This window comes from Neophocaena asiaeorientalis, unplaced genomic scaffold (assembly GCF_003031525.2).
Source record: "Neophocaena asiaeorientalis asiaeorientalis breed wild unplaced genomic scaffold, Neophocaena_asiaeorientalis_V1.1 scaffold64, whole genome shotgun sequence".
In the NCBI taxonomy this organism is placed as follows: domain Eukaryota; kingdom Metazoa; phylum Chordata; class Mammalia; order Artiodactyla; family Phocoenidae; genus Neophocaena; species Neophocaena asiaeorientalis.
The window spans coordinates 620,897-635,455 of record NW_020185334.1 but is presented as its reverse complement, the minus strand read 5'-3'; the positions used below and the strand labels follow the sequence as shown (position 1 = coordinate 635,455).

Sequence of the window (14,559 nt, the reverse complement as noted above, 5' to 3'; positions counted from 1 at the left end):
CTAAAGTTTACTCTGTAGGAGCTGGACAGTCGGCCAAGGCTGCCATTGTTTTGTGTAAGGTGGTGGTAACTATACTTCAGGAAGAATCACCTGAAAGTGGTGTGCTGGATAGATGGGAGAACGGGAGAAGACTGAGGGGCACAGTTACAAGTCACCTGCTGTTGTCGGGCTGAGAGCTGATCCGACCTCGGATAAGATCAATGGGAAAAGAAGGAAAGAACAGGGTGGTGTAAGATCCTTCAGAGGGATGCTGCCTGTAGGACCCGGTTACCAGCAGGGGAAGCAGCGAGATATTGCACTGACTGGGGAGGAGGTAAAGCCAGAACCAGAAAGTCAGGAAGGATTTCCTTTTGTGGAGGAATACGCATTGCATTTCTGGTTCTGGAGCCTGTCAAGGGGAGGCATCTGGGTGATTACAAATATTGGTGTTAAACTCAGGGAAAAGGTGGACTGAAAAGCCTCCTCTGGGTAACCCCTAACCACACATGCCCATCCTGGCTGCCTTCTTTTTGTTTGCAGCCCACAAGGACTCCTGCTTTCTCCCCATCTACTTTCCCTCACCCTCACCTTTTCCATCAGTTCCTTGCTGCTCATAGCTTGCTTCTGAAGACAATGTCTCCTCAGCTTCCCACGTATAGTTCCCTCCCCCAGACATTCTATCTTTTCCTAGAAAGCCTCCCTCAGTGCTCTTCATCTATGTCCCCACATCCCTAAATGCCTTTGTCCTGCTGTGTTGCGGTTGCCTCTTATTTCCTCCCCCCAGACTTTGGGCTTTAAAGACAGGGACTCATTAAAAGTGTGTCCGTCTATCTGTCTGTACGTATATACACATACGTGTATATGTATATATACATACTCTTTTCTAGTTAAATAGTAATTTGTTTAATGAATTAGCTAATTAACAGGTTTTTCTAACTTTAAGAGTTACATTTTGAAGCCTTAATTTAAGGAAGGGATGAAACAATGCAAAACAAACCCATAATCCCAAATGTCATAGATGAATTTGCAAATTTGAGAACTTATGTGCGTTTTTCACATGACAGCGGTTCTCTCTCGTGTGACAGTGATCACGTGGGGCTTGGCCCTGCTTTATTTTGTCCCCTTTCCTAATATACTCCCTAACAAAGCATGTAGAAACCTAATTAGAAAGGCAACATTTATTTTTGGAAGTGGGGACGAACAACTCCTCTCTCTTACTTCTCTCTCACATTTTCTCAAAGTCCACTGAGATTTAAACCATTACTGTGAACTACTGGAATATGTATTTGCCTTCCAGTAGAACTGGGTCTTTTAAATCTCTAATCTCCCCATTTCAACAACACCTCTCTCTTCGTCTGCATGAACAATGTCACGGGAGCCTCCCTGATAAGATGATGTCCTCATGGACATATTGGTGGATGATGCTTAAAGCATCAGCTCAGACATCTGAGTTTAGGATGTTGGGAATGGCAGACATTTAATGGATGCTCCTAGAAAAAGGAGCCAGGGGAGGTCAAATAGGTATGAGGAGACACAGAAGAAGGCAGTGTTGAAAAATCTAGGAGGAGAATCTGCAAATCTATAGAGACAAAGTAGATTAGTAGTTGACAGGGACTGGGGGGAGGGGAGATTGGGAAATAACTGTTAATGGGTACAGATTTTCTTTTTCGAACAGTGAAAATATTCTGAAATTAGTGGTGATTGCACAAATTTGTGGACATATTAAAAACCACTGAATTGTACACTTTAAAACAATTTAAAAATCTTTTTTAAAAAGTTCAAGGGGGAAGACGTATTGAAATACGAAAAACTAGTTCAACACATTTAATACCAAAGAAGATGAAGAATGATTGAAAGTTTATGGGTCTTCTTGATTAGGAAGCCAGTTGTGAGCTTGAAGAGAGTAGTTTCAACAGAACAGTCACTCCCATCTCTTCTTCTTTCTGCCCCATAAATAAGTAACTTACAAGGTTATTCTTTCACATATTTTTATCTCTGTTGGCAGAATGTCTGATGATTCTGCAAGTTCTCGAATGTGCTTGGTTTATGTACGCTAAAGGATGCATTTTAGAGACTCTGATTATGTGTGCTCATGTTCACTGATGTATTATAAGTGCATCATTCTTCCTGCCCTTCTAAAACCAAACCTGTACTACAAAATCAGGTCGTTTCATATTGTCTTCATGTGAAACATCATTTCCAATGGCTCTAAATGGAACAGGCATCGCCTTCCTTGAATTCGCACAATAGCTTTCAGTGGTATGGCTATGTGACTGGTTGTTCGCTGTGTCTTGTGCCAGCTCACTGATGGAGTGACCCTGGCTCAGCCACATGTAGTCTCTGACCCACGTTTACTTGATTTGTAAACTGAGGGTAATAAACATTAATCTGACACCTCATATGAGAAAATTATATGAAAATGTTGTGGAAGGTATTAAGCAACTGTAAATATATTTTAATAGACATCGTGCAACTGAAGAGACAGTTAGTCCTTTATTGCCTTTTAGCTCTAGACGGGCATAGGACCAGCCCCCTTAATGCCTTGTATATAGGATCACAGGCTTCATATACTGTGACGCGCAGTGTAGAGTGTATACATTACTGAGGTCTCCCTCGCTCAGTACTAATTGGTTGAAATGAATACTGTTTAAATGAGAAAAACCCAGTATCACACCATGATTGACTTCTCTATTGCCTTTGCCTTTTTTTAAAAATTTGTTTTATTCTGTTCTTCACTTAGGTTTTCCAAACGAGCCTGCTGCAGTCATTGCCCTCAGCACCATTAAGGAATGGCTGGCCAAGAATCAGCACCAGGTAGGAGAAAAACGCAATCAGTGAGCATACAAGATGCTGGAATTCGATTATCAGTTTCGAAAAGGCAGATACATTTATTCCATAAATATCAAGTTGACCTAGTCATTGAGCCAAAGCTAGCTGATGCTGCTTCATTTGGGTTCCATGGGTGATTGAATACTTTCCTGTAATTAATTGACTGAAGGGATTATGTTGATTGGTTTCAGTGGCGAAGTGGGCAAAATGATCAGATTCATTTAGCCATGATCTCATTTTTATGTCTTTAGATAATATGGATTTGTGTGTAAAGGAGAGAACAGGGTGGATTTCGTTAAGATTAGAAGAATTCAGGGATCATCTGGTGCTATTTTCCTTAAAGAGTGAAGTTATCTTTGTTGACAGGGGATTCCTGGTGTTTGGTAATTTTTTCAGTAATCTAAGATCTCTTTATTTATAACTAATCACTTCTATAAAGTGACTTCTGAGTGTGCTGTTGGATAATTGATAGCTAAATCGTCATGATCAGGATTTTTATGAAACTAAAGTCTTCCATCAAAGTGTTCAGCATGCCTCCGATTCTGCTTATTTAATAAGAGCTTTGGGATATATGTAGTGATGAACAGGAGACTTAAGTAAACAAGGCAATTCAATAAGTAGAGGTGCTGTGGAGGCTTAAATTTCAGAGGTTTAGCAATTAACATGTTATTACAGCAAATAGGTTTCACAGAACACACAATGTTGTGCGTTTTTCTTCCGATTTTGGTTTTCTCCTCATACTCACATGAGTGCTGTAAAGAATTTTGTTCCATTTATGATGGCCCATGAATATAGCTTTCTCCTCGGTAGGAGATGGATTATTTGGAAATGTTTGGATATGGAAAGAGACTATGGGAGTTTCCTAATGAGAGATAGCTCTTGGTGCTCTTGTGTGTTTAAAGAAACAGCAGCATCATTTTTGCTAATTACTGTAATTTCAGCATTTTTTAAAAGAGACACGAACATTGTTAATTTCAAGTAGAAGTAAAGACCGCACGGCTAAACATACTTTGGTGCTTGCTGTTTCTTTTCCTCTTACTTTAAAAGGTATACCTATGACAACTTCAATTTAGAGAATAACTTTAGTAACCTCTAAGATGCAGAAAAAAGTAACTAAAATAGCCAGTTTACAAAACATTTCTTCGACATGTATTATTTTATTTTCACAACAATCTTACAGACCGTCTAGGATAGGTATTGCCGTCATTATCCTCATCTAGAATCAAAAGGTTAAGTGACAAGCTCAAGACTTTGGAGTCTCAGAACCAAGAGTCGGACCTGCCTCTCCCTGGAATGCCCCTGAGGCCAGGGAGAGATGTTCAGTCCCTTTGAAAACGGGTAATCTTCAGTATATCTCTCGAGTCATAGTAAAGGCTCCTGGACCATCTGCTTGGCAAAAATGTAGTGTTTCAAAGTTAAACACTAACAAGTGAGCTGGTATATTGGTATAACTTTATCATTTCCACTAAAATAATAACCCGAGGATATTTCCCACTTTTGGAAGTTCCCATGTGCCATCTTGGCGTGTGATGGGAGTCCACATAACTACACAAAACATCAAGGGGTTGATGATGAAGAGCAAATGTGTTGGTCACATTTACAGCTCATTGACAAATTCGACTGACAGACTGTCTCTAAACTATTCAGAAAGTTATCTTTCCTAGAGGTTTGTTAGCTTAGTGTTTCCTACTTAACGTTTTTTTTACTCTGATCTCCTTACTAGCCTACTCTGTCTTTGAGTCCTTTCTTTTGCTTTCATATTCTTTTCTTGCTCATGTCTTCGTTTCATTGTAGTAAATCTAGATAATTTGGATTGAGAAACACAACTTAGTTTTTGCCATTGCAGCTTTAATCATAGCCTGTGCTAATTCTCTTTTCAATGCGCATTGGCTAAATGAATTTGAACAAGTCAGGTTTTGCCTGATAACTGAATTATAAGTGGTGGGACATAGATAAAAGCTATACAAATGGACTCTCCAGCGATATGTGGTTGTATTTTTTGCTCTGTTAACAAACAAACTAGGTTAAGGACTTATTCAATTGTCTCTTCATTGCGGTATGCTTCTGGGATCTTGATTGTTTAAGCTATGTATTCATTAATTCACTCATTTGATGAAAATTTATTAAATCCCACGAAGCCTCAGACACTTTCCTAATACTAGGGACAGAACAGTGAAAAACAAAATCTTTTCCTTATGATGTTCACAGTCTGGGAAAAGAGAAATATAAATGAAACAAATAAAATAGCTCAAAGAGTACAAAGTAAAATGAGGTAATTGAGGAGTGAGTTTTTGGGGGATGTGGTTTTAGAGAATGTAGAGATTGCTCTGAGGACAGAATCCTGGAACAAAGCTTTGGACGCAGGGAAGGAGCAAGCCGAGGCACACAAAGGTCTTGAGGAAGGACATTCTACACAGAGGGAAGACAAGAGGCAACCCTGAGGGGAGAATGAGTTTACTGTTTGCAAGAGGGTAAGAGAGGGAGTGTGGATGGAGCACAGGGATGAACGAACAGCAGGAGACAAATTTGGACAAATGGTCAGGGGTCAGATCATAGAGTGTTGTGGTTTCATGGAGAGACCGTGATTTTTATTCTCAGTGTTTTGATGGGAAATCATTGAGGGTTTGGAGCAGGGAGGTAGCACGATCAGATTCACCTTTAAAATGACTAAATTCTGGTTGCTGCTTGGAGAATGAACTTAAAAGACATCAGAGTAGAAAAGGGAAGACTAATTAAGGGGCTCCTACAGTAAATCCAGGCAAGGGACCAGTGTTCTTGGGAATACAGGGACGGTGGTAAAGGAGGCAACAGCATCAGGTTTAGAAAATATTTTCTCTGAACAATAGTTGATTTGATTCGATCTCATGACACAAATCACACATTACCACAGCAGTAGAGTCCTGACTGGGGCACTTGGGCCCAGTGGACGGGACTGGGAAAAACACATTCTGTTCATCCACCATCTACTTGTTTCATTTGCCCAAAGTCTGAGCTGTGAGCGTGCTGTTGTCACCACGTATTTAAGGGGACTCGGGGACTTGAGGGAGCCCAGCTGAACAAATAGTACAGTTGGCTCTGACTGCATTGGCGCTAACGGAAGAGATGGAGCAGAGCTTTAATTAAAAAAAAAAAAAAAAGCAAAGAAAAGGGAAGGAGAATCCTCAAGAAGATATTATTATTAGGGCACATCAGTGACCTTCCAGAACTAAAAAAATATAATGACTTCTGGTTGAAAAAATTGAAAAACAAAAGAGAATATTCACTACTGAGAATTGAATCATTGCTCTGTGAAGACCAGAGAGATGAATTAAACACAGAACAGAAATTCAAAGAAATGGCAATCATGACTGCAGAGATAAGGTATGAGGCAGAGAGACCCAGGGATCAGACGTGCCGGTGGGGCGAGTAGTGGAGATTACCTGCTGGCATTTTGGGCTAAATTAAGAACACGTGAGTTCAGAAAATCAGGAGAAAAGAATATCAGAGTTGGCTATAAAAAAAAAAAATTGACAGCATGTGGTATGATAACGTTTCCCAAAGCTCCCAGTTTTCTCAAGCAGAAACCTTACTAAAGAGACAAGTGAGCAAAACAAGGGGTCGTTATGGAAATGAGCAGCGGAAATGGGGCGCTGACTCCTACTTCCGGGTGGATGCTCTGCGTTATCTGCAGTTTCACGCAGTCCTCATTTGTCATGCTGTCTAAAACCACGGTTCCTTGTGCGATAGTGATTTCTTCACTCCACAGTTCTGAGGCACCCCTTTCCTATCAGGAAGTTAGCCTTAGCGGTGTTTCTACAGTGCCCGTTCTGTTGATCCACCTTAGGGACTCACATGCCACCTGGCTATCGGTCTGTGGAGCAATGTATGTATTTATAAGTTTTTCCATAGATAGCAGAAGTATAGGATGTCTTTCATTTGTAAAAGCCACAAATAGCTTGATACTGGGAGTTGTTTGCCCATCATGGAGGTCATGTTCAGTGATTTCAAATACCCCAAGGGGGCAACCATCCCACAGCTCAGAGCGCTTGCGGTTAAGGCTTCCAGGAGGTCACCTTAGGGGGTAAGGAAGTCACCTTAGGGGGTAAGGCATCTAAGATGAAGATTCCAAGCCGGAAGATCAGTGGGTTTCCCAGGCACTTTGAAACCTGGAAACCCTAAGGTATTGTACTAATCAGGCCTCAGTTATAGTGTGACACAAACCTGGAACCCCCGCCCCTCTGCCAGTGATAAAGCAGCCAACAGATGGGCAGAAGCATAGCATTCTGGGAGCTCTAATTAAAGCTGTGGCCGTGGGCAGCCGTGGTTCAGAGGAGAGGTTATGGTTCACCTGAGACCAGGCCCCCCCAGCTGCATCTCTGCAGGTCTTTGAGGATGTCAGTTTCCAGAAACCTTCCCATTCATTTACTTCATGGGAATTCCCTAATCTCCCCTCTCCTGCCCACAGACCCCTCCTCCCCAAGCCGATCGCCTGTTCTGGGGTGGGAACAATTCAATGGAAGAACCTCTGGTTTATCTTTGAAGGCCCTCTGTAGGCCCCTGGCTTGACTTGGGGATCACTGGCAGGGAGGAACCCCAGCTCTGCATTTTCAAAACCAAAATCAGTTTTCTTCCGTGTAGGAGGAAGGTGGAAGTTTTTTCTCATTGCATGCAGATTTTGGACCTTTGCCTAGCATAGAATACTCCTTAACTGTGCTTTTAGCACGAACAGATTGTTGTTAAAAATGTTAAATATCATCTACTTGTCATTTAAATTGTTTACTCTGTGCCTTCCAAGGGAAACACGACCCTTGTGGTATTGCTGTTTGTCACTTTGGGTAGTGTGCCTACAGATGTGGCAGGCCATCCTGAGATGCTGTGTGTATGTGGCAGTGTGGCACCGAGACAGACGCCCAGCTCTGCACCTTCTTGTGAGCCCAGGTCTCAGACTTTGTTACCCAGTGTGGTCTAGGCCCCAAGGTCAACTGACGGCAGCCAGAGAACAGAACTAGTTTGGGGCTCATCGTTGGTGTGCTTTAGAAGTTAAGATACTGGTTTCTGGCTTCACTGTCATCCTCCCCTGCCTTCCGACATTCAGACACACAGTCCGCAAAGTATCGAACAGGGTGAACACATTCCTCTTCCTCAGAACCCAGAATTGGGAATCCACTGAAGACAGGCACATTCAGGCTCCTAAAAGTTTCATCCGCGGTTCTCGTGCTAACTCGACAAGATCAGGGTCACAGCCACTTGTTTCCTCACCACAGATCACAGAGGAGCGGTTGCACTTTAGCTTCTGGTGCCAAGACTATTTTATTCCCCTTCTTGGCAGAGGTTTTTGAACATATGCAGTGTTAAAAATTGTTTGTCACTTTTATTTCAGAATCATGTTATGGATCACCAAAAAAACCCAAAAAAAACCAGTGTGAGGCCTGCCTTATGTCACTGACACAGAACCCCTTAGGATCTGTGTGGTTCTTAACCCGGGGGGGGAGGTGCTTAAATGAAACATGAAATGATGCTTACATTTCTGATGGGAAAATTATATACTTCGCACCAAGTTTCAATTTCTGTGGACGATTGTTTACAGAAATGCAAAACAAGCACCATCCTTCAGTTCTGCAGAAGACAGTGGTGTGGTTAACATTCAGAAATCTGGAAGGAGCAGACGAGGTGCCCCGTGTTCTCCCTGGGGGGGTGTCCTCTTATGTCTAGAAGCATCGTTTGAATATCTGTGCTGGCCTTAGTTTCTGGAACAATTTAAGTTTAAGATTTGTGTGTATAGAAAAATAAATTCCATCTTAAAATCTTCACATTCTGTGCAGGAAGGTGGTTATGGTACTAATACCCGTCATCCTAGTATGCTGCTGTAAAAATGTATCCTTTGACTAAGCCCAAGGCTGGTCTTCAGGTGGAACCCATGATGCTCATTGCCTGTGACATAATGGAAGAAAAGTATTCCCAGACTTTGCGCCTGTGCCGTGCTCCTTCTGCTCCTCAAGAACCCTCATGACTTGTAAACAGTTTGTTTTCTCTCTCCCTCCATCTTCTTTCTTCCCTCCCTCCCTCCCTCCCTCCCCCCACCTTTCCCCCTCTTTCACACACACGCATTCACTCACTCATACACATAATACTTTTCCGTTCTCAGGCTGTCTTTGTTGAGGTCTGTGACAGTTACATTGGTGGTCAGATGTGAGAGTTGGCTCTTCATCTTGTGATTCTAAATACCCATTGTCAGAATAAAAGCCATGCCCCAAGGTAGCTTCTGCCTTTCTTGGTGGGAGACAGTGTTCAAGCGCCAGGTGTCACCATAGACTGCCCACCTGAGAGCTTGCTGGTGGGCAAATCCACTTGCCTCTCCATCCCCATGCTGCTTTAGCGTCTATTCCCAACAGGCACGCCTGAGTTTTGCAGCCAGAAATTAGAGCCTCTTGCTGTTGTTTCCGGGTTTCGTAATCCTGTTCCCATCAGTAAGAATCACAAGAGATGGAATAATATAACTTGTGCTGCTATAGTTAGTGAGCCCCCTGCCAGTTAGCCAGTGTGCCTAGGGTAGGGAGGGCTTTACTCAGACACTTCCAGGCATTGAGGTAAGGATGCCCAAGACCCTTTTCCGTAATCTAACTCTACATGGACAACTCATTTAAAGTCTAATGATCTTTTTTCTCTTAGCAGGGGATGTCTCTGTAATCAAGGCCCCAGGGTGCTCTAGTGACATCAACCTACAGTCCCAGGTAGTTTAGGGATTGATTTCTGTGCTGACATATAAATAGCACATGTACTCATCTACCAGCCATCCTTAACCCAGCACAGTGTCCATGATGCCCCTGTTACTTTTAGATAAATAGAATGGAGTGTAGAGGGAACCTGAAAATATACTCTGTCTTGGGTAGGGGGGATTATATTAAAATAGGATTATATTTAAATAGGGTAACCCATACACATATATACCGCCACTGAGTCTGGGGTTTCTAGGAAGAGTTCTAGGAGATGTAAAGGAGGGATGTGAAGTAGCTAAAGAAGGGAAACCAGTGTTTTCCAGCTCTGATGTGTCCCATGACTTGTGTTTGGGACACATACTATTCATGTTTCTACATCATCTTCCCCAAACTTTCTTCAAGGTAGGTATGTTTATCTTTAATTGTATAGATGTGGCAGTTAAGGTTCAAGGGAAAGGAAATTCCTAAGATCAGCTAGTTGGGCACTTTGGTGTTCTACTATAACCCTGCTTCTGTGCCCAGTGGCAATTACTTCAAAATAACCAAACTTAGTCACTCAAAGTATTGTACATCTGTGAGCATGGGACCCAAAATGGGCTGATGAGAGTCTTCTCCTGGGACTTTTCTTGCAAACTGGAGCTGGGAAGGGAAAATTAGGGCCCACTTTGGTGGTGGAGCAGGGCCATAGGAGCTGCCGGTGGCCGTGTTCCCTGCCATCATTTTTGGGGGGGCGGGGAGATCTACTTTAGGAGGATATTTTGCTGAAGGTGTCACTGATTATTGGGGAGCTTGCAGAGTCAACAAGACCATTTTGCTGGCTTGAGTGAAGAATCACAACTGAGGCAAAGTGTTGGTTCTTTTAGCAAAACAGCATAACCTTCTATTCTTAGTATTAATATCTCAAGCTAATAATTCTCAACTAGAGAAAAGGAAAGGTTGAGAGTAATTTGGAAGTTTGTTCCCCCAAACTGCATGTTTTAAGTAGTTTATCCTACCCCTTTCACAGAACTCCTCTTATGTGGAACCACTGCTTTCAATGGAATTGCTCCAGGTCTTTCAAACATGTTGGGTTGGGAAAAAAATATTTAGGGTCACTGTTCTCAATAGCAAAGTGAGTAAGAGCTCTTTTAAAACTGCAGGCTTTCACTACTTACTTTCATGCAGGGGGCAAATCATAAGCTTGTTTATTTTCTGATGGCTGTATCTTCGTCTGTATTGTAACCTTGTGGTAAAGAAACGTGTGAGTTTTAATGGAAGCCGGTACTGAGTAGAAACCAAGAAAAAGTAGCATGAGACAGGTGAAGTAGAGATTCTCTGCAATTAATATTTAAGTGAACAGTTCTTAAAAATGGAGGAAGAGGTTTGCTCAGATGACATGAACATCATGTTCCTAGAATTGGGATTTGTGTTTTTGAAAGAAGATGGGTCTCTTTGCAAAACATGGGTTGGAGGTCCAGAGACTATAGGACAACTTCCAAGCCTGCAGGATTGTATCAAGGAGGCCACCATGTAACTGTAGCTCGTCACCTCTTTCACGGAGCCAAAATGAGACTTATGGCTACTGGAAGTTGGATGGGAGGAGGTAGGGTGCAGTTCACTACTGGCTATTATTATCCCAAAGAGGAAGGTTGGTATAAAAATTAGAACATTGAATTAAAAGTCAGAAAATTTGGGTTCTAGTCAGATTAATCTACTCTCTTGTATAACAGTGGACAGTTAAGTCCATCTCTTGGTACTCCTCATCTTTAAAATGGGGAATGTGGGCCATGTTTCTTCCAGCTCCAGAACCATCACCACTGGTGTTGTCTTCTGGAGCAGTCCCACTGATCTAGCCACAGTCATGTCTTTGCCCAGGTCATCATGGCACAGTCAGACCAACAGAAAGCTTTGTCCTCTCTGATTCTCCAGGCGATGCCCCAAAGATCAAGCATCATTTACATTTGCTATCGGATGCCTTTAAGATGATCCTTAACTTCCAGATGGGTGTGTCTTTATAGAGTCGGTATCAGCAACCTTGACCCACTTAGTGTAGGAGAAGAGGCTGCCATGTTGCTTTTCTGTGAATGATCTGGATTATATGGTGGTTTCAAAGTAGACAACACATTTAAAACTCCTTATGAAATTAAGTCTGCTGATTATCCAAATGATGTGACATTTTTATAAATAGAAAATAAACTTCTGAGCATGTGGTTGGATCTACGTCTGACACAGGGATAAAAATGACACTGAGAGGTCCTGCTGAAGGACATTCTACAGCCATTTTTGTAAGCTGAAAGCATGTGCCTTCCTCGCTGGACAGGGGGAAAAACAACCCTTTGCCTTGCTCTCCACTTGAGTTGAATAGGACTCATGTGCTGCCCTGATTGAACGGATGATCAGCAATCCTGCCACTGTCATCTAGCTCAACTCAGGAAAGAACAAGAAAGATACTTTCTCATTCTGGTGGGGTTAAATGATTTGCCTGTGAGAGGCAATCTTAGCCAGATCTCTGCTTTAGATGGAAGCTGTGGCCAGATGTGTAGCCATCTCATTGCTTCTCCTAACACATTTGGACATAGGGGTGGCCTTTGTGGAAACCGTACCTCCTTTGATGGTGACACTGCTATTCCATACGGTTAGAAACATGAATAGGTCTGACGAAGCCATCATTTCTCCAATCTCTTTGCTCTTCATCAAAAAAAACATACTAGAAAAAACTTAATGAGAGTGGACCTATGGACATACAAATCAGTTTAATCATGGACAAAAGCTAAATTGGAGGTGGTAGATTGTGAGCCTAGCGAGAGACTTGCTAACATGTCCCCTCTCAATCAGATCAAGTTCTCCTTATTTCTATTCGTGGACTCCTTAGAAGTCCCATCACATGGAAACTTGAGGGTAGAGAAGAAAGCTGTAGTGTCTTCATTCTACACCAGGGAGTCTCCACCTTTTAGTGAGGAGACTGTTAATTTGCATGAAGCAGGGAAGAGAAGGATATTGGAGGATTTATGATTTCCTGAACTTGCGGCGAATCCAAGTTGCTAAAGCCTGGTCAGAATGAAGTGCTCACATCTGTAATCCTGAGTTTGAAGACCTTAGGCAAGGAAGGTTGATCCCGACCTACTGATCTTAGACTTGGTTCTGCAGCAAGGGTTGCAGCCACCTGGCATGTAACCTGCTGGGCACCAGGGCAAGTGATGTCCTATGGTGAGGAGGTGTTGCCTATGTGCACTCTTTTTTAAAAAAAAAAAAAAGAAATAAGAGAGATTTTAAACGATGCGATTTCATTTTTACAATAAACCTTGGCATGAGATAAGAAATATGAATTCATTGTTCTTCCAATTGGTCCAGATTCTCCTATATTTCTTAGGTTCTTTCTACATCAGTGTAATGAGAGTATATGAAGACTTTTTGTTGTTGTTTGTTGTTGCTTCTCTGACATTACTCCTAAATATTAACCAAAAACTTCATCGCTTGCTCAATGGGGACTTTAAAAGCTCCAGCAATCTCTCCTAAATCTAGAGGAAAAACGGGCTTTGTTGAACATATTGAGAGATGTGTCAGTTTCTAACATAGGGCCTTCCTAAAGAAGTTTAAAGAATAATTTTGCCTGTGTGAATTTTTCACTTTATGTGCTGACTTTAGAGCCTTAACAAGGCATAAGAATAACTCAACTGCATTTATTTCTCAGCATAATTGTTGGCTGTTTCTAACCAGTAGATCTTCCCTTAGTCCGGGCTGTTTTTCCTGCCTGGTTATACACTGAAGGGATTGCCTAGTGACCCAGGCATTGCTGAGCTTGTCGGTAAGACACTGACCTGGGAACAAGGAGATTGCAGGAGATGCTGTAACCACTCTAGGACTGTTCTTCATCTGTAAAATAAGGTGAATATTACCTAAGAAAATGATTAAATCAGATACCAGCACCATAGTCTAAATCTACTGCGTTGCCATATCTGGGAGGATAGCAGCCTATATTTTAAAACATTTCTCCAGCTAGTGGTTGAGAATGATTAGACCAGTTACTCTCAAAGATCTTTTCCAGCTAGAAATACTAAGGTGTAAGCTCATATTTATTCTCCTCAATGTGGGAAAGGATCTGCTGAGAACTGAGAGTAAGTCTCCCTCTGAACCAGCATGCAACCGACCATCTAACAAGGGATTAGGAGCCTTGGTGGGGCTGTATTGTCTAGAAGGTACCAGAGTGGCCGCCATAGCCTTTTCACTGATGGGCACTTGTTTTTTCCATCCTATAATCCCCTTTGACATGGGTTGACAAATAAACAATATCGATCATGTCTACATATAACATGTAATCGCCACTCACATTAAGTATTCATGGGATTTGCTAGTCAGCTTTCTGTGGCACCCTACACATAGTAGGGGCCTTTTTCTCTCTTTTAGAAAGCATTTTAATATTTCCAAAATCTTGTTTATAATAATCATGGTCTCTGGGTATGTGCTCGTATGCCTCCATGCATGAGATATATTGAATAAGTTAGTAAAAGTCATCAATGTATAGAACCGAATCATTATTTGAGTAACTGTTATATTCAGATGGCAGGTCTGTCTCTTGGATCTTGTATAATTATATTGGTTCCTGAAAAACCTTTTGAGAATAAAGCGCTCGGTCACGTGAAGCAAATTAGCTCTCCTTGGGCACGAGGCCACCATTTAGCAGGGTTACAAGAGAAGATTTCCTGGTTGGTACAGTGTTGTCCCTCACGGCAGTCTGTTTACACCACCCACCTGTGGATCGGCCCCTGGACATGCAGATATGTGTCACCCACAGTGTTTCCAGAATCTCCTGCCGCTGACAAAATTAACTCTGTTTAAGGAATTACAAAATAAACCATTGTACTAAAATTAATTGCTGAAAATACTAACCATCTTAATATCTTCTGCTCAGAATTCTACTCTGAAAACAATTAGAGCATGATGGGCTATGTGTTTGACAGACCAAATTGAGCTACAAATGACCTGGGTGTGCTTCAGTTAAGCACAGGGCAACTTAGGAATGTATTAAGTTGAGTAATCATCTCATATGTTTTCCTCCGGGTTCAGTGACATCTACAAA

General features: G+C 42.0%; 1 protein-coding gene across 3 annotated transcripts in view; it reads left to right on the top strand.

The window, feature by feature from the left end:
* MACROD2 (mono-ADP ribosylhydrolase 2) overlaps positions 1 to 14,559 on the top strand; it is a 1,936,537-nt gene that overhangs the window by 1,421,126 nt on the left and 500,852 nt on the right. For all 3 annotated transcript variants that reach the window (XM_024735453.1, XM_024735452.1, XM_024735451.1), the window contains exon 7: positions 2,720 to 2,793. In XM_024735453.1, coding sequence (XP_024591221.1) covers positions 2,720 to 2,793 — 74 coding nt within the window. The remainder of the gene's footprint in view (positions 1 to 2,719; positions 2,794 to 14,559) is intronic.